Source organism: Megascapheus bottae, chromosome 14 (assembly GCF_031878675.1).
Source record: "Megascapheus bottae isolate mThoBot1 chromosome 14, mThoBot2.hap1, whole genome shotgun sequence".
NCBI classification, from domain to species: Eukaryota; Metazoa; Chordata; class Mammalia; order Rodentia; family Geomyidae; genus Megascapheus; species Megascapheus bottae.
The window spans coordinates 9,559,258-9,581,604 of NC_143522.1; the positions used below are offsets into that span (position 1 = coordinate 9,559,258).

The 22,347-nt window shown below is 37.0% G+C and overlaps 1 protein-coding gene across 3 annotated transcripts in view; it reads left to right on the plus strand.

Moving 5' to 3' along the window:
• Pcnx1 (pecanex 1) overlaps positions 1-22,347 on the plus strand; it is a 143,847-nt gene that overhangs the window by 21,100 nt on the left and 100,400 nt on the right. For 2 of the 3 annotated variants that reach the window (XM_090344398.1, XM_090344399.1), the window contains exons 2-3: positions 6,881-7,089; positions 18,225-18,330. In XM_090344398.1, coding sequence (XP_090200524.1) covers positions 6,881-7,089; positions 18,225-18,330 — 315 coding nt within the window. Of the gene's footprint in view, positions 1-6,880; positions 7,090-12,681; positions 12,774-18,224; positions 18,331-22,347 lie in introns of those variants that run through there. The other variant, XM_090344400.1, reaches the window with a different exon arrangement.

The window sequence follows — 22,347 nt, forward strand, 5'->3', positions numbered from 1 at the left end:
ATATTTTAAATGACAAGCTTAACATACAAGTGTTCAAGGAGGAAATCTCTATTTACAATCACTGGGACTTAGTATTTAGAACTTAATCACAATTAGGCTAAGGGTTGTATGTCATAGAAACATATTAATTTATGAGATAAAACATGTCTATAGAGTCATAGGTTTTTATGTTATGTAGTTATGTTTATATTTCCATTACCATGTCCATAGCATTGGGTATGCAGATATTGAGTCCTCGCTCTTGTACTCTTTGGATTTAATAGCCACATATTAAGGATACCATGCGACCTCTATCCTTCTTTTCAGGCAGTCACCTCCAAGAGAGTGTTTTAGTGTTTTTAAGAAAGGATTTTTTCCTTTTTCCTTTACAAATCATTATGTTTTAGTGTTTCTGACGTTTTAGAGGTCTGCTTAAGTATTCATAATCTTTTCACTTTTTTCTCTTGACTTTGTAGTGGTAGCTAGTATAGACAGTTGAGTGCTAACTGCTATTTTATCTTTGGAGATGGTATTTACATGTAACATTAAATAATAATGTCAAGCCAGGCACCAGTGGCTCATGCCTTTAATCCTAGCTACTTAGGAGGCTGAGATCTGAAGATCAAGGTTCAAAGCTATAGCCCTGCATGAAAGTCTGTGAAACTCTTATCTCCAATTAACCCTAGAAAACTGGAAGTGAAAAAAAAATAAGTAAAAAAAAATTTAAATTAAAAAAGAAAACTGGAAGTGATGCTGTGGCTCAAGTATAGCACGTTAGCCTTGAGCTGAAGAGCTCAGGGACAATATCTAGCCCAGAGTTCAAGCCCCAGAATTAACAAAAAAGTCGTTTGTTTCCTTTCTGTCTACTTTATTATAATCTGTCATTTTTACTTAGTATAGAATGTAATGAATTAGGATAGGACTTTATTTTTATTTTTATTTTAACAAGCTTGGATTTGAACTTAGGGTCTTAGACTTGCTATACAAGTGAACACTCTACCAGTTGAGTCATTTCATCATTCCTTTTCAGGTTGGTTACTTCTTGAGATAGGATCTTACTTTATGCCTGGATTTATGCCTCACTTTATGTTGGCCTAGATTTTAGAGCTCTTGTTAGTACTTCCCTAAGATGACAGGTGTGCCAACCATTTGTTGAAATATGGAGTGTTAACTTGAGCCATGGTACTTCAATCTCTGTCTTCCATATCAGTAGGGTTATAGGTTTGAGTCACTGTGCTGAACTTGACTTACTTTTTATTGACACTTTTGTATTTGAAAATGGAATTGGTAATATGGTATGTAATGTGTGTGGTAAATTAGGCATGTGTGATCTCCGTTACACATTATTAAGATGTTATTAAATAATCTTGGCTTAGTCATTCCAGTTTAGTACATCCCAGTTTCCTGTATGAACAGGATAATGTTAAGTCCAGTAATCTTTAAGAATTTTAGTGCTATACCAACATTTCACATAGAAATCAATATCATACAAAATTTTTATAACTTCTCTGTGGTATATGTGTTTGTATTCATCAAGCTGTGTGTGTGTTGTGTGTGTGTGTGTGTGTGTGTGTGTGTGTGTGTACATTTATGCACGTGTATGCATGCTCTATGGTGGCCATTTTATCCAGAGTGCATTTTTCAATCTTTTTAGATGGATTAAAACTAAAAATTAAGCAATTAAAAGGTCTTCTAAGTCTAACATTTTAATAATCATTTTAAGAGCTTTTAAAAGTAGTTGCAGATCGCTAACTTAAATTGCATTTGTAAAATGAGCTTTTTTTTTTTTTGTCAGTTTGGGAGTTTGAACTCGGTGCCTGAATGCTGTCCCTAAGCTCTTTTGCACGATATTAATGCTCTGCTATCACTCATAGTACCACTTCTAGTTTTCTGTTGGTTAATTGGAGATGAGTCTCAGGAACTTTTTTGCCTAGGCTCTCTTTGAATCGTGATCCTCAAATCTTAGTCTCCTGAGTAGCTAGTATTACAGGTGCCACTGGTGTCTGGCTAAGCATTCATTTTATTTATTTTATTGTTGGGGTGATATACTTTTATTTAGGATACAGTGTGCACCAGAAAAGTAGACATTAAAACTTCCAATGGTCTTAAAACCATGACTATAAAAGCAAATACAACACAGGAGATAAGTCTTATTTAAAAATAGTTAAAAGCTTACAAGAGCCAAAAATTATAGCCAGCCCAGCAAGGAGTTTTGGAGATAGCTATGGAAATTTCTACATTGCAAACTTGTAAGTTTTTATATGTTTCCATGTCCTGGAGTTCATTTTGCTTAGCCTCATCCTACATGTCCATATGCACAGAGTTTTTGAGCTATATTTGCCAGAAGAATTCTAAATGTTTACTAATTGTTACAAATGAGGGAAACCATGGAGCCTATGTTTCTTTGGGTCTGGCTTACTTCACTTAGTATGATTTTTCTCCCAAGTCTTTCCATTCCTTTACAAATAGGGCAATGCCATTCTTTCTGATGGCAGCATAGAATTCCATGGTGTAAATATACCACATCTTTATGATCCATTCATCTCCTGAGGAGCATCTGGGTTGGTTCCATATCATAGCTGTGGTGAATAATGCTGCACTGAACATGGTTGTGCTGGTAGGTTTAGTATGGCCTTGTTTCTGGATATTTGAATAGATGCCCAGGAGTGGGATTGCTGGGTTATAGGGGAGCTCTATGTTTTTAGTCTTTTGAGGAATTGCTTTCCAGAGTGATTGAACAAGTTTACACTCTCACCAGTAATGCAGTAGGATCCCTTCTGGCCACATCCTTGCCAGCATATGTTATTAGAGTTCTTGATCATGGCCATTCTAATTGGGATGAGGTGAAATCTCAAAATTGTTTTGATTTGCGTTTCTTTTATGACCAGAGATGTCGAACATTTCTTCATGTGTCTATTGGCCATTCTTATTTCCTCTTCAGAGAAGTTTCTCTTAGAAGGATTTAATTTCTTGAGCTGTAGGTATATTTTAGATAAATGACCCTTGTCTGTTGTATGGCAAGTGAAGATATTTTCCCACTCTGTGGGCTTTCTATTTATGTTGCTGGCTATGTCCTTTGCCATACAGAAGCTCTGCAGTTTAATGCAGTCCCGTTTATCCATACTTTTTTGTTTTTTTTGATTTGTTGTGTTTCTGGGCTTAAGCATTCATTTTAAGTACTTAAATTATCTGACAAATCTTTCCCCATACAGAAGCTCTGCAGTTTAATGCAGTCCCGTTTATCCATACTTTTTTGTTTTTTTTTGATTTGTTGTGTTTCTGGGCTTAAGCATTCATTTTAAGTACTTAAATTATCTGACAAATCTTTCCCAACTATAATTTTTCTAGAGCTAGTACTTATGAAGTTTTAAAATTTAAAATATAGTTTTTGGGCCGGAGTTTAACCTAGTGGTAGAGTGCTTGCCTAGCAAGCACAAAGACCTGGGCTCGATTGCTCGGTACATACATAGAAAAAGTCAGCAGTAGTGCTACGGCTCAAGTGGGAGGGTTCTAGCCTTGAGAAAACCCAACAACAGTGCTGAGGCCCTGAGCTCAAGTCCAGGACTGGCACTATATATATAGTTTTTTAAACTCAAAATCTTAAGTCTAAGCTAATGATTTAGTTAAATATTAAATTGGAACCAGGGACTTAAGCTCTTAGATATATTTAATATTCAGGGTTTCTTTCCAAATATGTGAAAATCAAGTCCCCATATAGCCACACTCAAAAGTATTAATCTAAGGGCTTGATTCACTTTTTCCCTAATTCTAATTTACAATCTCAACTAACTTAAAATTAAAAAACCCTACCAGCCTGGTGCCGGTGGCTCATACCTGTAATCTTAGCTACTCAGAAAGCTGAGATCTGAGGATCACGTTTCAAAGCCAGCCCCAGCAGGAAAGTCTGTGAGACTCTTTATCTCCAGCTAACCACCAGAAAACTATAAGTGGCTGTCATTGTGACTCACATGGTAGAGCAACTAGCCTTGAGCTGAAGAGCTAAGGGACTGCATCCTGGCCCAGAGTTTAAGCCCCATGACTGTGGATGAAGGAGAGGGAAGCCTACCATTTGTGTTCTATCTAAACTGCTTAGTTCTTTAAGACTCTTTCAGTTTTTGTAGTTTTGAGGTTTTTTGGTTTTTTTTTTTGGCAAGTTAATTAGGGGATCATGTTTTCAGATAGCTTAGGCTGTATCTTAAGAAAACAAGTGAGATCTGGAGTTATATCTGGGAATATTTTTATATTATATTATAATATTTTATATTATATTCTTTTCTGAAAGTGTCCCTGAGACTGTCTTCCAAATAGGGTGGTCTCTGAGCCTGCCACCCTGATATACCACTTTACTTCATCTTCAGATGATATGATCGGTTTACAGTCCTGTTGCCTGACTCAATTACATTTGATCAATTTACATTCATGTGTGTGTATGTATGTGTGTGTATATATGTGTATATACATATATATATATATATATATATATATCTTTTTTTTTTGTCAGTCTGGGCCCTGAACTCAGGGTCTGAGTACTGTCCCTGAGCGTTTTTTTTTTTTGCCAGTCTTGGGCTTGAGTTCAGGGCCTGAGCACTGTCCTTTCTCAAGGCTAGCACTCTACCACTTGAGCCGCAGTGCTATTTCTAGCTTTTACTGAGGAATTGAACCCGGGTCTTTGTGCATGCTAGGCAATTACTCTATCACTAGGCCAAACTCCTGGCCTATGTGCCTGAGCTTTTTTTACTCAAGACTGGCTCTCTACCATTTGAGGCTCAGCTCCCCTTCTTGGCAGTTAGTTGGAGATAAGATTTTAAAGCCTGCATCCATGATCCTCAAATCTCAGACTTTTGTGTAGCTAGAATTACAGGTATGAGGCACCCCAGTGGCTGTTTTGAATTCATGTTTTGGTTTTTGTCTTTTTTAATTGGCATGCTATAATTATAATAATAATAATAATTATTATTCTTATTATTTTGGTGTGTCATGGGACTTGAACTCAGGCGGGATGCTGTCCCTAAACTCTTCATCTCAATGCTACCACCCTACCCTTGAGCCAAACCCCACTTCCCGTTTTCTAGAGGTTAATCAGAGATAAGAGTCTCAGGTCCTTTTGTGCCAAGCTGGCTTTGAACCTTGAGCCTCAGATCTCAGCCTCCTGTGTGATTACAGCCATGAGCCACTGTGCCTGGCTTACAATGAATTCTAGACTATATTCTTCCCCCTGTCAAGTACCCATTCCCTGAGGCTGATTTTGTTGGGCTTTGACCTGTCTTTATAATGTGCCTATAAATTTATAAGTAAACATGTTGGGCAGTATTACAAGTGGTTACAAATGAATTAACTAAAGTGCAATAGACTTGATGGAGAATTCAAATAGTATAATTTTTAGCAATACTGTTTGTCACCAATAAGTACCAATAGTTCAGAGACTGTTGTTTTTGGTCAAGACTTGATCACAGTAATGGTGCTACATCAGTTTACTGAAAACTGAAGTACGTGAATGAGTCCAAAATATCAAGCTACTTATTCATGATAGTAACAAGTTTTAAAAGGTGAGGACAGATGTTGCCTGAAGAAAAGTATTCAGAAAGTGAAATTACTAGCAACTTGTCTTATATGCAGATACTCAGAGCAGTGGGTTATGTAATTCAGACATGTTATGGCCATCAACTGAGGGAACTCCTGCGACAATACTGTTTAGACCTGTTAGACTCAACAGGTGCTATTCCTTGGACTGTGATGGATCCTTAGGGCAGAACTTAAATAAGCAACAATACTTGTTTTCTGCAGTCAAACTGTCCTTATCTAGAATTTTGCCACCGTGTTTGCTGATCTTCATATTTTGCTCATTTTCCAACATATAAAAACTTACAAGTTTGCAATGTAGAAATTTCCATAGCTATCTCCAAAACTCCTTGCTGGGATGGCTATAATTTTTGACTCTTGTAAGCTTTTAACTATTTTTAAATAAGACTTATCTCCTGTGTTGTATTTGCTTTTATAGTCATGGTTTTAAGACCATTGGAAGTTTTAATGTCTACTTTTCTGGCGCACACTGTATCCTAAATAAAAGTTAGGATACAGACTATAAGTAATATGATACCTTAGCTCTGTGATGGACTATATATATCAGCAAGATAATTTTAAACTATCTGAGAGAGGGGCCGGGAGTTTGGCCTAGTGGTAGAGTGCTTGCCTAGCATGCACAAAGACCCGGTTTCGATTCCTTGGTACCACATACTTAGAAAAAGCCAGAAGTGGTGCTGAGGCTCAAGTGGTAGAGTTCTAGCCTTGAAAAAAATCCAAGGACAGTCCTCAGGCCCTGAGCTTAAGCCCAGGACTGGCAAAAAAAAAAAAAAAAAAAAAAGAAACAAATGAAATTAATGTATTAACAATATAACCTAAAGTTAATTTCAACATGTAGTTGACCTAGCAATTTAAGATATATATATATATTTTGGCCAGTCCTGGGCTTGAGCTCAGGGCCTGAGCGCTGTCCTTGGACTTTCTCAAGGCTAGAGCTCTACCACTTGAGCCTCAGCACCACTTCTGGCTTTTTTGTATGTATGTGGTACCAAGGAATCGAACTCGGGGCTTTGTGCATGCTAGGCAAGCACTTTAATCACTAGGCCAAACTCCCGGCCCCAATTTAAGATATTTTATATATTTTTTTATATTGAGGCTTTGTTATTTTGTTCTCCTTGCACATTAAGCTATATTTCAGATGTTCAATAACCACATATAGCTAATGGCTTTTATATTGGGTGGTGCAGTCTTAACCTTTGCAATTTTGGACTAGTAGCATAGATTCTCTTTTAATGTAAGCATGTTTATTGTTTTAGATGAATATTTCTAATTGAATAAAATGTATTCTAAATATATTGTTCTTATTTCCTTTCTCCTAAAGGCCCTTCCTTCTTCCATGATCATAGTAGCAGTTTATTGTCCAGTGGTAGCTGCTGTTTTTATTGTCCTGAAGATGGTCAACTATCGACTACACAGAGCTCTGGATGCTGGAGAAGTTGTAGATAGGCGTGTGAATGAGTTCACTGATCAGCGAGCCAAAACTGAACAAGGCAACTGTTCAATAAGAAGAAAAGACAGTAATGGACCAAGGTAAGCAAACCTGGGTTACTTTGTACTATTTGGTATATCTGTTATGACATGCTTACTGTACTGTGATTATTATCTTTATATGATTTTAAGGCAATATCAAGTCTTTATCACTGTAGGTATAGTGACAGAGTTAAGACTAACTGGTGTATATGAGAAGTAAGTATCCTTGACCTCATTACTAAACTAAGCTACATGATTATACAAGACCAAAAACGAAGGAAACACAGCCTAAAGAATAATGAAACCCAGTTCTAAATCTTAGCAGTTAAGAAATATACAAATAGCAAGGTGTAGGTGGCTCATGCCTGCAATCCTAGTTTCTCAGGAGGCTGAGATCCGAGGATCACAGTTCAAAGCCAGCTGGGGCAGGAAAATCAGTGAAATTCTTTTTTTTTTTTTTTACAATTTGTTCAAAATTGCTTTATTGATACACAATACACATACAAATAATATAATTGATGGGATAAAATTTATCTAAACTGGACAATTTGATAGTTTTTTTACATATTTATGGGTTTGTGCTATGTGAATCTATTTTAAAAATATTTTCATCATTCTAGAAAAAAAATCAACTTGTACCTATTAGTAGCCACTGAGATTCTTCCCCCCCCCTCCCTTCCTTCCTTTGTGGGTTGTGGAGCTTGAGCTCTGGGCCTAGGTGTTGTCCCTAAGCTTTTCGGCCCAGGGCTACTACTCTACCCCTTGAGCCACAGTGCCGTGCCACTTCTGGTTTTCTGGTGGTTAATTGGAGATTAAACAGTTCTGCAAGGTAGGTGCTATCAGCATTCCTAATTTACAGTTGTGGAAACCAAGGTGAGAACGATTCAGCAACCTCAAGGGATCAGGCTCTAGAGTCTATGCTTTTAACCACTGTGTCACTATAATATCAATGAATTTGAAGTGTAAATAAAAAATCGATGTTCCTCTGTTAAGTTATATTACTATTCTGTGTATTCTCTAGTGCATTGAAAGCCTTTGTTTTTCCTTTTCAATTATATTCCTTCTTGAGCTGCACCAGTGGCTTGTGCTTATAATCTTAGCTACTCTGGAAGCTGAGATCTGAGGATCTTAGTTGAGACCCAGCTTATGCAGGAAACTCCTTGATACCCTTATTGCCAGTTAACCACCAAAACCCCTAGAACTGGAGCTGTGACTCAAGTGGTAGAGTGCTAATTTTTTTTTTTGGTCGGTGGTGGGACTTGAACTCTATGCCTGGGCACTGTCCCTAGCTGTTCAGCTTAAGACTACTGACTTGCCCATTGAGCCACAGCGCCACTAGTGAAGAGTGCTAATTTTGAGCACAGAAATCCCAGAGAAAGCTCATAGGTCCTGAGTTTGAGATCGAGGACCAGCACAAAATTACATTCCTTCTTACCTTTTATGTGGTTACCTTGTTTGTTGAGCAAGTATTTTACTCTCATATTACTTGTTTACATTTAAAATTTATAAAGTGAAGGACTTTTGTTTTCCTTTATAAATATAATTTTCAAAATTCTAATTTAATTGTTGGGATGAGCAGTTTCATAGTCTAACTTTTTTTTGTCAATCCTGGGGCTTGAGCTCAGGATTGAGCTCATGTACTTTCCGCGTTCTACCACTTGAGTCACAGCATCACTTTCAGTCTTTTCTGTGTATGTGATACTGAGGAGTTGAACCGAGGGCTTCATGCATGCTAGGCGAGCACTCTACTACTAGGCCACACTTGTGGCTGTGACTATATAGTATTTGGACAAAATTGTAATAGATGTCTCAATGTTTGATGTTTCTGTTTTTTAGATTAGTAATGAATTGGAAGTATTTTTCTTGTTATTGCCGTTTATATTATTACATTATCTTATGTTATTTAATATTTTGTTATTCTATTATTTATCATGTGTTTGTTACTTTGTGACTTGTATGTGTTCCCTTTGGTACTAAATTTTCTGTTCATTTGGAGAAAACATATTTACTACAGGATGTTAATTTGTGCGTGTGTTTGTGTGTGTCTGTGTCTGTCTGTCTATCTACCTGCCTGTGTCATGGGCCTTGAACTCTGGGCTTGGGTGCTGTCTCTAAGCTCTTTAGCTCAAGGCTAGTACTCCACCTCTTCAGCCACAGTACCATTTCCGGTTTTCTGGTTGTTAGTTGGAGATAAGAGTCTCATGGACTTGCGTGCCAGGGCTGGCTTTGAACCGTGATCCTCAGATCTCATCCTCCTGAATGGCTAGGATTGTAGGTGCCTAGCAGGATATTAATTTTTTATATTCAGTAACAAATACTTTCTCTTGGTTTATAATATTTTCTGTTTCTATGCCACTATTTTTTAATGTGGTCTGTTCTATATTTGTTGTGTATGTTAGTGTGTGTGTGTGTGTGTGTGTGTGTGTGTGTGTTTGCGAATGTGTGTACTGGTATTGGGTGTTGAATTCAGGGCTTTGTGCTCTCATTCACCTTTCTTGCTTTAGGTTGATGCTCTGTTACTTGAATACTTATAGTCTGGCATTTTGCTGATAAATTGGAGATGGAGTCACATGGATTTTCCTGCTCTAGCTAGCTTCAGACCATAATCCTCCAGATCTCAGCCTCTTGAGTAGCTAGGATTACTGGCATGAGCCACTAGCACCCAGCTTATATCTGTCTTTGATGTCAAATTTTTATAAGATTTTTATGTGTAATGTACTTTTATTGTTGTTCTCTGGTATCTACTAAGAATTGTTTTCATGGTAGCCTATTTACGCCGAAGTTCACTCCAAATATACAGTGGTACTGCCAATCATCTGTAGATTACTTATAATATAGAATGCAATGCAAAGCTATGTAAGTAGTAGTGGTACTATACTGTTAAAGAATAATGACACAAAAATAATCTATGCATGTTAGTACAGAGCTCCCCACCTTACCCCCACCAGTCCCCCAGGACTTGAATTCAGGCCCTGGGCAGTGTCTTTGAGCTTTCTCAAGGCTAGCGCTGTACCACTTGAGCCACAGCACCACTTCTGGCTTTTTCTGTGTATATGGTACTGAGGAATCCAACCCAGGTCTTCCTGAATGCTAGACAAGCACTCTACCACTAGGCCACACTCCCGGGTCCTTTGTTTTGTTTTGATCCATGTTTGATTGAATCCACAGGTACAGGACCTGAAGTTGTCTTTTGATTTATTAAATTATAAAATTATAATATAGTCATGCTGTTATTTTATTAGTTATATACAAATACGTATTATACAGATAAATTACACATTTATCCTAGATTGTGTCTTGTCATGTTGCTTTTCATATGGTTTCTTATAATTATCCTACATTGTTAAATTTAATGTAATAAAATGTTCCTTTTTTTTTTTAAGTAAGATTCACTTTTTTGGGGTGGGGGAGCAGTCCTAGGCTTGATCTCAGGGCCTGAGCACTTTCCTTGGGCTTTCCTCAAGGCTAGCACTCTACCACTTGAGCCATAGCAACACTTTTCTGGCTCTTTTTTTTTCTATGTATGTGGTAATGAGGAATTGAACTCCGGTCTCTGTGCATGCTAGGCAAGCAAACTCTTGGACCCCAAAAGGTTCATTTTTATTTAAAGTGCTATACTATGTAAGACAACCATCACAAAAGGCAGGCCGGTAGAATAATAAAGGAGTTTATTAGGGGGGCCATGTTACTGGGGAGAGGGACAGGGCAGGGGACAGAGAGGAATGGTGGTCATGCTATCAGGTAGCTAGAAGAGAGGGGTCGGGGGATGTTCATTTTAAATAGAATTACTGTGTTTAGGAAATGATTTCCTTCACAGAAATCTGGAGGTGGGTACCTCTTCCATATTATCTTTAAGAATTCACATTTCTTTTTCAAATTTCAGTTCTCACTGAAATTATATTAGTTGGTAGTGTCGTGTGAATTCAGACTTTATTTTCTTTATAAAAGATTATTTACTTTCTCTTATTCAGTAATCTCCAACATTCTTTCTGCCATAAGCTAAGTTTCCATACACAGTGGTATGTTTGTGGATTCCTTTCTGTGTTTGGCAGATCTGATAGTTATTCATGTTTCCTTATCACACTATTTTAACTGTCCTAGCTTTCTAGCATGGCTGTTAGTGGCTCCTGAGGGCAAACCTGTGTTGTTATTTTCAGATATGACTTTTCTCATTTTGACTCTTTGTTCTTTGATATAATTTTTAAAGTCTGCAAGGAAAAGTCCTTAAAATTTTGGCATTTTTATTAGAATTGCTTTGAAAACACAGAAGCCTCTGCTGAATGCTTTTCAATATTAAATCATCTAGTTACTTTGACCTTTTTTTCCCCCCATTGGTCATGGGGCTTGGACTCAGTGCTGGGCACTGTCCCTGAGCTCTTTTAGTCAAGGCTACTGCTCTACCACTGAGCCACAGTGCCACAGAGCCACTTCTCGAGTTACTTTGCATTTCAGAATTTCAGCAATTTTTTTGTCATTTTCTTTCTTTAAAAGGAGATTGTTTTATTGTTTTTCTTCTATACAAAAACACTTCAAATATATTTTCTGTTTACTTCTCTGCTATATGTAGTTTACATCCTATCCAACAATTTTTATTAAACTGTTATAATGATGATACTTGTTTACAGGTTATTTGTTGATTTTCTGTAAATGATGATAGTCTTTTTCTATTTAAACTGGTACTAGAGTCATAGCCAAAGGAAAAAATTAAACAAGATGAATAGGGACCAGAATGTTGTATATCCTTTTTTTATAATCATAATCATATTATTTTAAGGTGTTATAAGAACTTTGTAGGTTTTTGTTATTGATACCTTCTTTTCCTCACCCTATCAATTGTGAATCTTTCAATCTATTCTGAGGAAAGAAATGAACAGGAGGGGCTTGGAGTTTGGCTTAGTGGTTAAAGTGCTTGCCTAGCATGCACGAAGACCCAGGTTCGATTCCTTGGTACCACATATATAGAAAAAGCCAGAAGTGGTGCTGAGGCTCAAGTGGTAGAGTTCTAGCCTTGAGAAAGACCAAGGACAGTGCTCAGGCCCTGAGCTCAAGCCCAGGACTGGCAAAAAAAAAAAAAGAAATGAACAGGAGAATTTATGAAATCACTCTACGTGGTATATTGAGCAATCAGTTAGTTAGTTGTAGGAATGAATGAATACAATAGGATTGCCTGAGCCTTATGGTTTTCCTTGCATGGCACATCAGTTCAAAAATGCTTGAATTTTTTTTTTATCATAGACTAAGTCCAAAATGTTTATATTACATTTTTAAAGCTTCTGGAGAAGTTAGGGCACTGAATTTAAGGATTTGAATGCAAATATTTTGGAGACAGATGACATTTTTCTTTGTTTCTCATAGTATTGTAAACTAAGGATCCATTTAGACTACATGGAGTTGAATTTTCTGAGGGAGATTTATTCTGTTTAAGGACTTGTTTTTATCTGTCCATATTTTTCTGAGTATCATAATCTAAATTAGATTTATAGACTTTGCAGTATAATGATTCAGTAAAGTTTCTCACCAAAACTTGAACATGAGTAACTAATAACAAGTTAGTTTGTGAAATCTCCACTGTAATTTAGATTAGACCCCTTTTGGTTTTCTGCTTTTCCCTGTACCTGGTTTTTTTCTTTTTAACAGATGGGGAAATTAAGGCATAGAGGTAGAGATTCCCTGAATTTGGTGTATAGCTTACTGCAGTAGACCACTTTGCTTCTGTGAGAATTATAAACTACTATACTTTCCAGGTATGTGCAGAAATCTCCATTGCTAAAAATCTGCAAGTCTTGCTAATTAAAAAACAAACAAACAAATAAACCCTTAAAAAAGCCAAGCCATTCACATGTTTAGCTATATTTAGGCCACCTCAGCTTGGCTGAAATGTTACACAGTCACATGTAATGTAAGTATATTATGTATAAAAATAAAAATTGACATCCAAGACAAATATAAGCTACTCAGGAGGCTGAGATCTGGAGGATTATGGTCTGAAGCCAGGTAGGGAAGAAAAATCCATGTAACTTCGTGACTAAGTCTACATGCTGAGAAAACAAAGTATGGAAATTTTATTGGGGAATTAAAATGAAAATTAAAATAGTGGAGCTGTTCCCTTTTTTCTTTGTCTTTTTTGTTTCATTAATACCTCTTTGTGCCCACTTGGTGTTGGCTATTGGCCACTATTAGATTTAGATCATTGGTTTTCCTCTACGGATGTTTTACCTCCCTGGACATTCAGTAGTGTTGGAAGACATTTTTGGTTGTCACAGTGGGGGTTGCTGCTAGCACCTAGAGAGGCAAAGACCATGGATTCTGCTAGCCATCCTTACCATACATGGGACAGACAGTCTTTGACAGTCCTGAATTATGCTGCCAAATGTCAGTTGGGCCAAAGTTAATCTTGTTCTAGATATTGATGTTTACTTTTCAGTTTTGAACTAGACAAATAAGTAATTCAGAAAAGTGGACAAGTCCTTCCTATGACTGGATAGTCTATTCATATAGTAGAATGTATTTTAACCTGTAAAAAGGAATCAAGTATTATACAATGTGAAGGACCCTGAAAACATGATAAGGGTCAGTCCCTAAAGATCATATACTATATAATTCTGTTGGTATGAAACGTACAGAATGGGTGGTTGACTTCTACTGGGAGGATGGAAAAAGGTGGATGAACAATGGCCAAAAGAGTTTTGAGACAGTAAAAATGTTCTAAATTGAATTGCGTTATTACTTTCCCAATTATGAATGTACTAAAAATCACTGAATTATAATTGTAAGATTTCTGAATTATGTCAGTAAAATTGAAGTACAAATAAGAGGAAGATTCTTGATCCTTTCTGTGATGTTGTATTTTCTCTTTCTTTCTTTCTTTCTTTCTTTCTTTCTTTCTTTCTTTCTTTCTTTCTTTCTCTCTCTCTCTCTCTGTCTCTCTCTGTCTCTGTCTTTTCCTTCCTTCCTTCCTTCCTTCCTTCCTTCCTTCCTTCCTTCCTTCCTTCCTTCCTTCCTTCCTTCCTCTCTTCCTTCCTTCTCTCTCTCTCTCTCTCTCTCTCTCTCTCTCTCTCTCTCTCTCTCTCTCTCTCTCTCTCTCTCCCCCTCTTCCTCTTCCTCTCTCTCTCTCTCTCTCTCTCTCTCTCTCTCTTTCTTTCTTTCTTTCTTTCTTTCTTTCTTTCTTTCTTTCTTTCTTTCTTTCTTTCTTTCTTTTCCTTCCCCTGTATCCTTTGATTCCTGTGGTCTGGCTAAGAGGATACATTCAAGCAGCCATGACAATAACAATGCTGGTTATTTATCATCCATATCTTGGTGTGATGATAGTGATTTAAACTGTTACTTGCCTAAGTGCCCATTACAAAGATACTCTCAGGATAGCCTACATAGCTTGTATGAGTTAACACTGAACAGTTAAACTAGCATATGCCATTTACACATGGGCGTTTGTATCTTGAATTGACCATTACATTTTGCTAGTCCTGGGGCTTGAACTCTGGGCTTAGACATTGTCCCTGAGCCTCTTTGTGCTCAAGGATAGTGCTCTACCACTTGAGCCACAGCACTACTTCTGGCCTTTTCTGAGTAGCTTGTTGGAGATAAAGAGCCTCATAGACTTTTCTTCATGTGCTGTCTTCACACCATGATCCCCACATCTCAGTCTCCTGAATAGCTAGGATTACAGGTGTGAGCCACCAGTGCCTAGCTAATGAATTATCTTTTGTTTATAACTTTTTCTTATAGCAAGATAAGCTTAATGACTCACATTATTCAGAAGTCTGCACGCAGGAGATACCTCTAGGTATATCAAGATACAGAGGTTGAAACAATCATTGCATGATACTGCTTTTTGTCTTTTAGCAAGGTTCTTCTCTTCTTTTAGCTTTTTGTATAGACATTTCTGATTATAAGATGGCTATAGTAGCTCTAGGCTTTAAGTCTGCATAGACACTGGTAGCCCAGTTTAGAATAGCTTGAGTTGGGGTTTGTGCTTATTTTAGAATTAATCTCAGGGACCAGTGTTTTGGTGACAGTAGATATAACCCCTGAGCTTAAGGGGTTCTGAGCATTACTTAGAACAGTTTGGGATGAAGAGGTTGGTTTGTAAGAATTTTGATTGTTTTTTGATTAATAAGTAAGTACATTAAATGATGAGTGGCAAGACAGTTTGTTCTTTATAATGTCCAGGCTGTGCAGTAAAACATCTACCTTGTATTTAAAAATGGAATACTTTTATTTTTTTTGTGGGTCATGGGGCTTGAACTCGGCCTCTTGAACTCGGCCTGGGCGCTGTCTCTGAGCTCTTCAGTTCAAGGCTACCGCCCTATCCCTGGGCCTGGGCGCTGTCTCTGAGCTCTTCACCTCAAGGTTGTTGCCCTACCCTTGAGCCAAGCCCCACTCCCTGTTTTCTAGAGGTTAATTGGAGATAAAGAGTCTTAGGTCCTTTTTTTTTCCCCCCATATATTTTTAGTTGCAATAAATAGAAGGGTTACATTATATTCGCCAGATAGAAGGTGTATTACTTCGCAAACATTGATACCCTTTCTCCTGTCTTGGACCCCATTTCCCTTTCTCTACCCCCGCCCCTCATCTTTTTTTCCCCCTTCCCTATCCTATTTCAAATAACCAAATAAGCATATATACAGTATATCAGATGACAAGGTGAAATACTGTAACAATGTGAGATAATAGAGGGACAGCAAAAGAGATGAGAGATAACATTAAGGACAAAAATCACTTATTATATGGCTTTTGTTTCTATATCCTGGAGGTCCTTTCGTTTAGCGTCATACTATATGGCCTTATGTATCTAGGTTGTGTTCTATTGTAAATCTCTGCTAGGAGAGCCCAAGGTTTCTACTGATTATGACAAATGAGGGAAACCATTGAGCCTATGTTCCTTTGAGTCTGGCTTACTTCACTTAATAGGATTTTTTCTAAGACTTTCCATTTCCTTACAAATGGGGCAATGTAGTTCTTTCTGACAGCAGCATAGAATTCCATTGTGTATAAATATTACATCTTGTTGATCCACTCATCAACTGAGGGGCATCTGGGTTGTTTCCATATCTTTGCTATGGTAAATAGTGTTGCAATGAACATCATTGTGCTAGTGGATTTAGTATATACTTGTTTCTGGACGATTGGGTAAATGCCAAATAGTGGAATTGCTAGGTCATAGGGGAGCTCTATGTTTAGTCTTTTGAGGAACCTTCATATTGCTTTCCATAGTAGTTGAACAAGTTTGCACTCCCACCAACAGTATAGTAGTGATCCCTCCTGGCCACATCCCCGCCAGCATTTGTTGTTATTAGATTTCTTGATCATGGACATTCTTACTAGAGTGAGGTGGGTCCTTTTTGTGCCCAGACTGGTTTTGAACCTTGATCTTCAGATCTCAGCCTCCTGAGTAGCTAGGATTACAGGCGTGAACCACTGCTCCTGCTTGGAATACTTTTTATGCCTGGTATAATGAATAAACACATTTGGGTATGTAGGATTATAAGGAGTTTTTTGTTGTTGTTGTTGTTGTTTTTTAAATTGTGCCAAACCTGAGAATTGAACTCGCCTTGAGCACTATTTTTGAGCTTTTGTGCTCAAGGCTGGCTCTCTGCTACTTGAGCTTGTTGGTGATTAATTGGAGACAAAAGTCTCTCAGACATTATTGCTTGGTCTGGGTTTGAATTGTGATCCTCAGATTTTATAGCCTTCTAAGTAGGTAGGATTACAAATGTGAGCCTACTGATACCTGGCAGGATTATGAATTGTTTTAACAACTATATGTCCAAGGAAACATACTACATAATATTTTGAAATTTGGTGAAATTTATTTATTTCTTTTTCCAAGTTCTGGGTTTCTATTATTTCTAAATATTCTTGGTGGGCTTCACTAGTTCTTTGAACCTAGTATTTAATACCTGCTGTCTTTCATTGTACAGCATCATTTTAGATTATACCTACTAACTCAGCAAACACTAATTAACTTTTAGGTTTTGAGTTCTGTACAACAGTTAGTATCCCAATTAAGTTCTGTTTACTTAAAAAATGCATATATAAAGGCTGGGAATATGGCTTAGTGGTAGAGTGCTTGCCTAGCATGCATGAAGCTCTGGGTTTAATTCCTCAATACCATATAAGGTATATATAAGTGGCTCAAGTGGTAGAGCGTTAGCGTTGAGCTCAGGGAGGCTTAGAGATAGAGCCCAGGCTTTGAGTTCAAGCCCCAGGACTGGTAAAATATAAAAAATTTTAAAAATGCACATACAAATGTTATAACCAGGATGATTGATGTTCTTTTTTGTTGTTGTTTTTTTTTGGCTAGTCCTGGGCTTGGGCTCAGAGCTTGAGCACTGTCCTTGGACTTTCTCAAGGCTATCACTCTACCGCTTGAGCCTCAGCACCACTTCTGACTTTTTGCTATGTATGTAGGGTGCCGAGGAATCGAACCCGGGTCTTTGTGCATGCTAGGCAAGCACTTTACCACTAGGCCAAACTCCCGGCCCCCTTGATTGATGTTCTTATGCTTCACTGTTGTGTTGTGCAGCTTAGTTAGACTATGCCATGGAGACATCACTTAATGTGATAGCTGATTACTTTCTCTCTTTTTTTTGAGGATTATTTATGCAAGCTTATTTTTTTTTCTTTTTTTGCCAGTCCTGGGGCTTGAACTCAGGGCCTGAGCACTGTCCTTGGGCTTTCTCAAGGCTAGAGCTCTATTACTTGAGCCACAGTATCCAGCTTTTTTTTCCCTATGTATGTAGTATGGTACTAAGGAATTGCACCCCGGTCTTCCTGCATGCTAGGCAAGCACTCTATCACTAGGCCAAACTCCCAGCCCCAATATCTGATTACTTTTTATGTTTATAGTTGACTAATTTCTCTTTGCTTCTAGGAATCAAAAGACAATAAGAATGATTCTATGGCACATATAATATATTTATTATGCTATGGTTATATTTAAGGCCATCTTCTGGTAATGAATTGGATATAGACAATGGATTGGGGTAAGAGCATGTAGTACTTTCTAAAAATGATATGGTTATTAAATAGTTCCAGTTTTCAGACTTGTAAATGAAGAATTAATTCTTTGCTTCTCTCCTTTTAAAAACTAGAACATTTAGTAGTTTTACAGAAAAAAACAAAACAAATGAAAGTAATTGGTGTCAGAATGATGTTAACTGTTCTGCTTTTTGAATTTTATTTTTCTCACCCAGTGATCCTGGTGGAGGGATTGAAATGTCTGAATTCATTCGAGAGGCCACCCCTCCAGTTGGTTGCAGTTCAAGAAATTCTTATGCTGGACTTGATCCAAGCAACCAGGTAGGAACCTACATAGTTTTATTTTTTATTTTTATTTTTTTGCAGTTCTGGGGTTTGACTAAGGGCTTTGGTTTGCTAGGCTGGCACTCTACCACTTGACTCCTACCTCTAGTCCTGCTTTTTTGCTTATTATTTTGGAAATGTTGTGTCTGGGGAACTTTTCTTCCTGTGCTAGCCTTGAACTTTGATTCTCTAGATCTCAGAATCCTAGGATTATAGTCATGAGCCACCAGTACTAGGTGATGTTTATTTTTCTGATGATCATTTAAAAAATAAGCATATTAATATAGTATGTATATTTTAACTGCTGCCTGTACTTTTATAAGTACGTACTTATAGCCTACATATATAATCAACATAGTTATGATGACTGCCTTAGAAATTTAGCTTCTAGCTTGCTCTGTTATTTACCTTCATGTCATCTGTATTAGAATGGTACAGATGTTTATGATTTAGAGTTTGAAAGCATGACAAAAAATATAAACAATCAAGTGAACTAACAGGAAATGTTAATAGTAGAGCAAGAGGTAGAGTGTAGATCTCCATTTGATGATTTTTATTATTTTTCTGCTATTTAAATTTTATGTTTCACTGAGAGTAGTTTGAATGTAGATTTTGCTCTCGTTATGGTTAACCTTGGCTCTTCTGCTTAAGTTCTCTCACTTTTCCTAAATCTGGCTATTTCTGTTTGTCTTCTCAACAGACAACTTTGCTAGTTGAAGTAAACCTTGGGAGAATTTTGTGTAGCTATGAAATTCAGTCACCATTCTGCAGAAAAAATTGCTCATTTCCATCAGAGTCTAGATTAGACTTTATTTCACTCTAGCATTCCTGCTTTTATATACATGACTTTGTGGATTGAAAACACTCTTCCTATTTCTTCCTTTCTGATCCCCAGGAAGACTTAGTTCTTATTTTCTGGTCTAACTGTAACTCTGCTTGAAAGCACCCCCCTCCTTCTTTTCAAATTTTAAAAGATATTATATTATAATCTACCTCTGGTAAAGACCTCTGGTTGACCCAGTCTCTGGCACATGGGGCCCTTATTGTTTATCTCAGTTCTTTGTTTTGGTGTATGATACTATGTGGTAGTTTATAAGCCTTTAAAGAAGTAGATTTTCCAATTTCTCCTGTATAATATATTGCCTGTGTGAAGTGACTTTCACTAATGACTGCTTATTATCTATGTAATTAAACTTTAGAGGTAAAATTGGATTTGGTCCTTTTCTTAACAAATAGCAAACCTAAGTTTCCTGATTTTATCTTATTATTCAACTATTCTGCATGCTGCTGTATGCTATATAAGGCCAATATTATTTTTTAATTTTATTTATTGATATCTATCTATCTATCTATCTATCTATCTATCTATCTATCTATCTATCTATCTATCTGCCAGTCCTGGGCTTGAGCTCAGTGCCTGAGCACTGTCCTTGGACTTTCTCAAGGCTAGAGCTCTACCGCTTGAACCTCAGCATCAATGTAGTTGTTTTTTTTTCCTATGTATGTGGTACTGAGGAATTGAATCCAGGTCTTTGTGCATGCTAGGCAAGCACTCTACCACTAGGTCAAACTCCCGGCCCATGGCCAATATTATTAAAATGGTATATTTTATAAATGAGAAGTCCCTTATTCCCTCATATATCTGGATAGAGGATTTGTATTTATTTGAATTGTAATTTCATGATTTATAATTCAAGTAAGTGAATAATATTGGTTGGTTTCAGTTGTGATTTTAGAATAGAGCAAATAAACCTAAAATTTGTATCTTTTCCATCACAAGCTGATAGAATGGGAGATATTGTTGTGTTAAATAGTGAGCTGGGCATGGTAGCTCACATCTGTAATCCTAGCTACTTTGGAGGCTGAGATTTGAGGATTGAGGTTCAAAGCCATCCTGGGCACGAAAGTGTTAGATTCTTTTCTCCAATTAACCAGTAGAAAAGTGGAAGTGTTGCTGTGGCTCAAGGAGTAGGGCGATAGCTTTGAGCTGAAGAGGTCAGGGATAATGCCCAGGCCCAGAGTTAAAAACTCCGGGCCTACAATCTTCTTTTGAAAAACGGTTACTGATATCCTCTATCCTTGGGGTGGTTTTTTGTTTGTTTGTTTCAATCTTATGTTTTTCTCAGTTTCTTTCAATGGAATAAAATGACATAATCCTTAGATATGGCTACATGTTTTATATTCCTATCTTTTTTTTAACAAATGTAGAAAATGTTAGATTACATTAGCAACGTACCATTCATTTTTCCAGGAGAGCCACACTTTAATTTTCTTTCCCCCCAGAGGCAAAAGTTACCAAGAGCATAGTAGTAGTCATTTCTTGTTATCATTTCTATTGGAACTGGCACACTTGTTTTAGTGAAAGCATTCTTAAAACATATGTACATGCACTACATGCACAATATTGTAAATAAAACTTTCTTTATAAAATAGTAACTTTTAATATGGGTAAATATTGAAGTTACTGTGCTTTGTGGGTGTTAAGTGATTTTTTGTTTTTGTTTTTGATCTCCTGTGTTCTGGGATTTCAGACTTGTACCACCATACCTGACTGGCTTTTTCTCTGCAATTATATTGCCTTCTATGGTTAATTCTCTTGAGAAAAACTAGGAGTATCAAAGTTAATAAAAACTTCAAAAATATTATAGCGTTTAATTTTTATTGGCTATATTAAGAGCTTATTAATTTCATCTGCATTTCTATGCTTATTTTTACTTTCTTACTGACACATAGCTTATAGCTATTATATATTATATTATTATAGCACAAAGCTCAATTGTTTGTGAGTCTTTTACATTTGTGTGTATTACTCAGTGGCCATCCAGGTCGCGACGTTCATCCTGTCCTGTCAAAGGAATCATTAAACTATGTTCATCATTCAGCGAATGCCGAATTTCCTGAATTACTTTCTTTGTTGAATTCTGTGAAACACATATAGAAATTATTGCTAAGACTTGATTTAGTTGATATCCTGTGGTTAAATTTGTTTTTCTTTGTGGTATGTTTTTTTTTTTTATCCCGCTTTTGGTTTTTGTTTTGTTTTGTTTTTGAACTTGGGCAAGTGAAATGTCTTTTAGCCTTTTCACTCAAAGCTAATATGCTACCATCTGAGTCTCAAATCTACTTCTGACTTTGGTGGTTAATGGGAGATTAAGAGTCTCATGAATTTGTTTTGCTTATGCAGGCTTCAAATCACAGTTCTCAGATCTCAGCCTCCTGAGTAGTTAGGATTAAGATGTGAGCCCCTGTGCCCATCAATTTATTTATTCATTTACTTATTTATTTTTCTAGCCATCTATATAGAAGCATTTTCTATCCTGGAACTAAGGAATTATTAGTGCATATTAATATGCTAACAATTTGATGGGCTTATATTTGTCTCTGTTGCATTTTTTGTATGTTTTGTTCCCTGAAATGTCTTTATCCTGAGGAGTTGTAAGTTTATTAGGGATAGAAAGTCTTACATGTACTATGTTATCTTTCATCTCTTTTGCTGTCCCTTGGTTATCTCATATGGTTACAGAATTTTACCTTGTTATCTGTTTTTTGTTTTTTTTTTTTTTGCCAGTCCTGTGCTTGAGCTCAGGGCCTGAGCACTGTCCTTGGACTTTCTCAAGACTAGAGCTCTACCACTTGAGCCTCAGCACCACTTCCGGCTTTTTTTCTATGTATGTGGTACCGAGGAATCGAACCCGGGTCTTCATGCATGCTAGGCAAGCACTTTAACCACTAGGCCAAACTCCTGGCCCTACCTTGTTATCTGATATATTGTATATATGCTTATTTGGTTATTTGAAATAGGATAGGGAAGGGGGAAAACAAGATGAGGGGCGGGGGTGAGGGAAGGGAAATGGGGACCAGGACATGTTTGTGAAGTAATGCACCTTCTATCTGGTGAATATAATGTAACCCTTCTATTAATTACAGTAAAAAAATATGAAAAAAAAAGTCTTACATGATAGGCTGGGAGGATAGCCTAGTGGTAGAGTGCTCACCTAGCATGCATGGAGACCT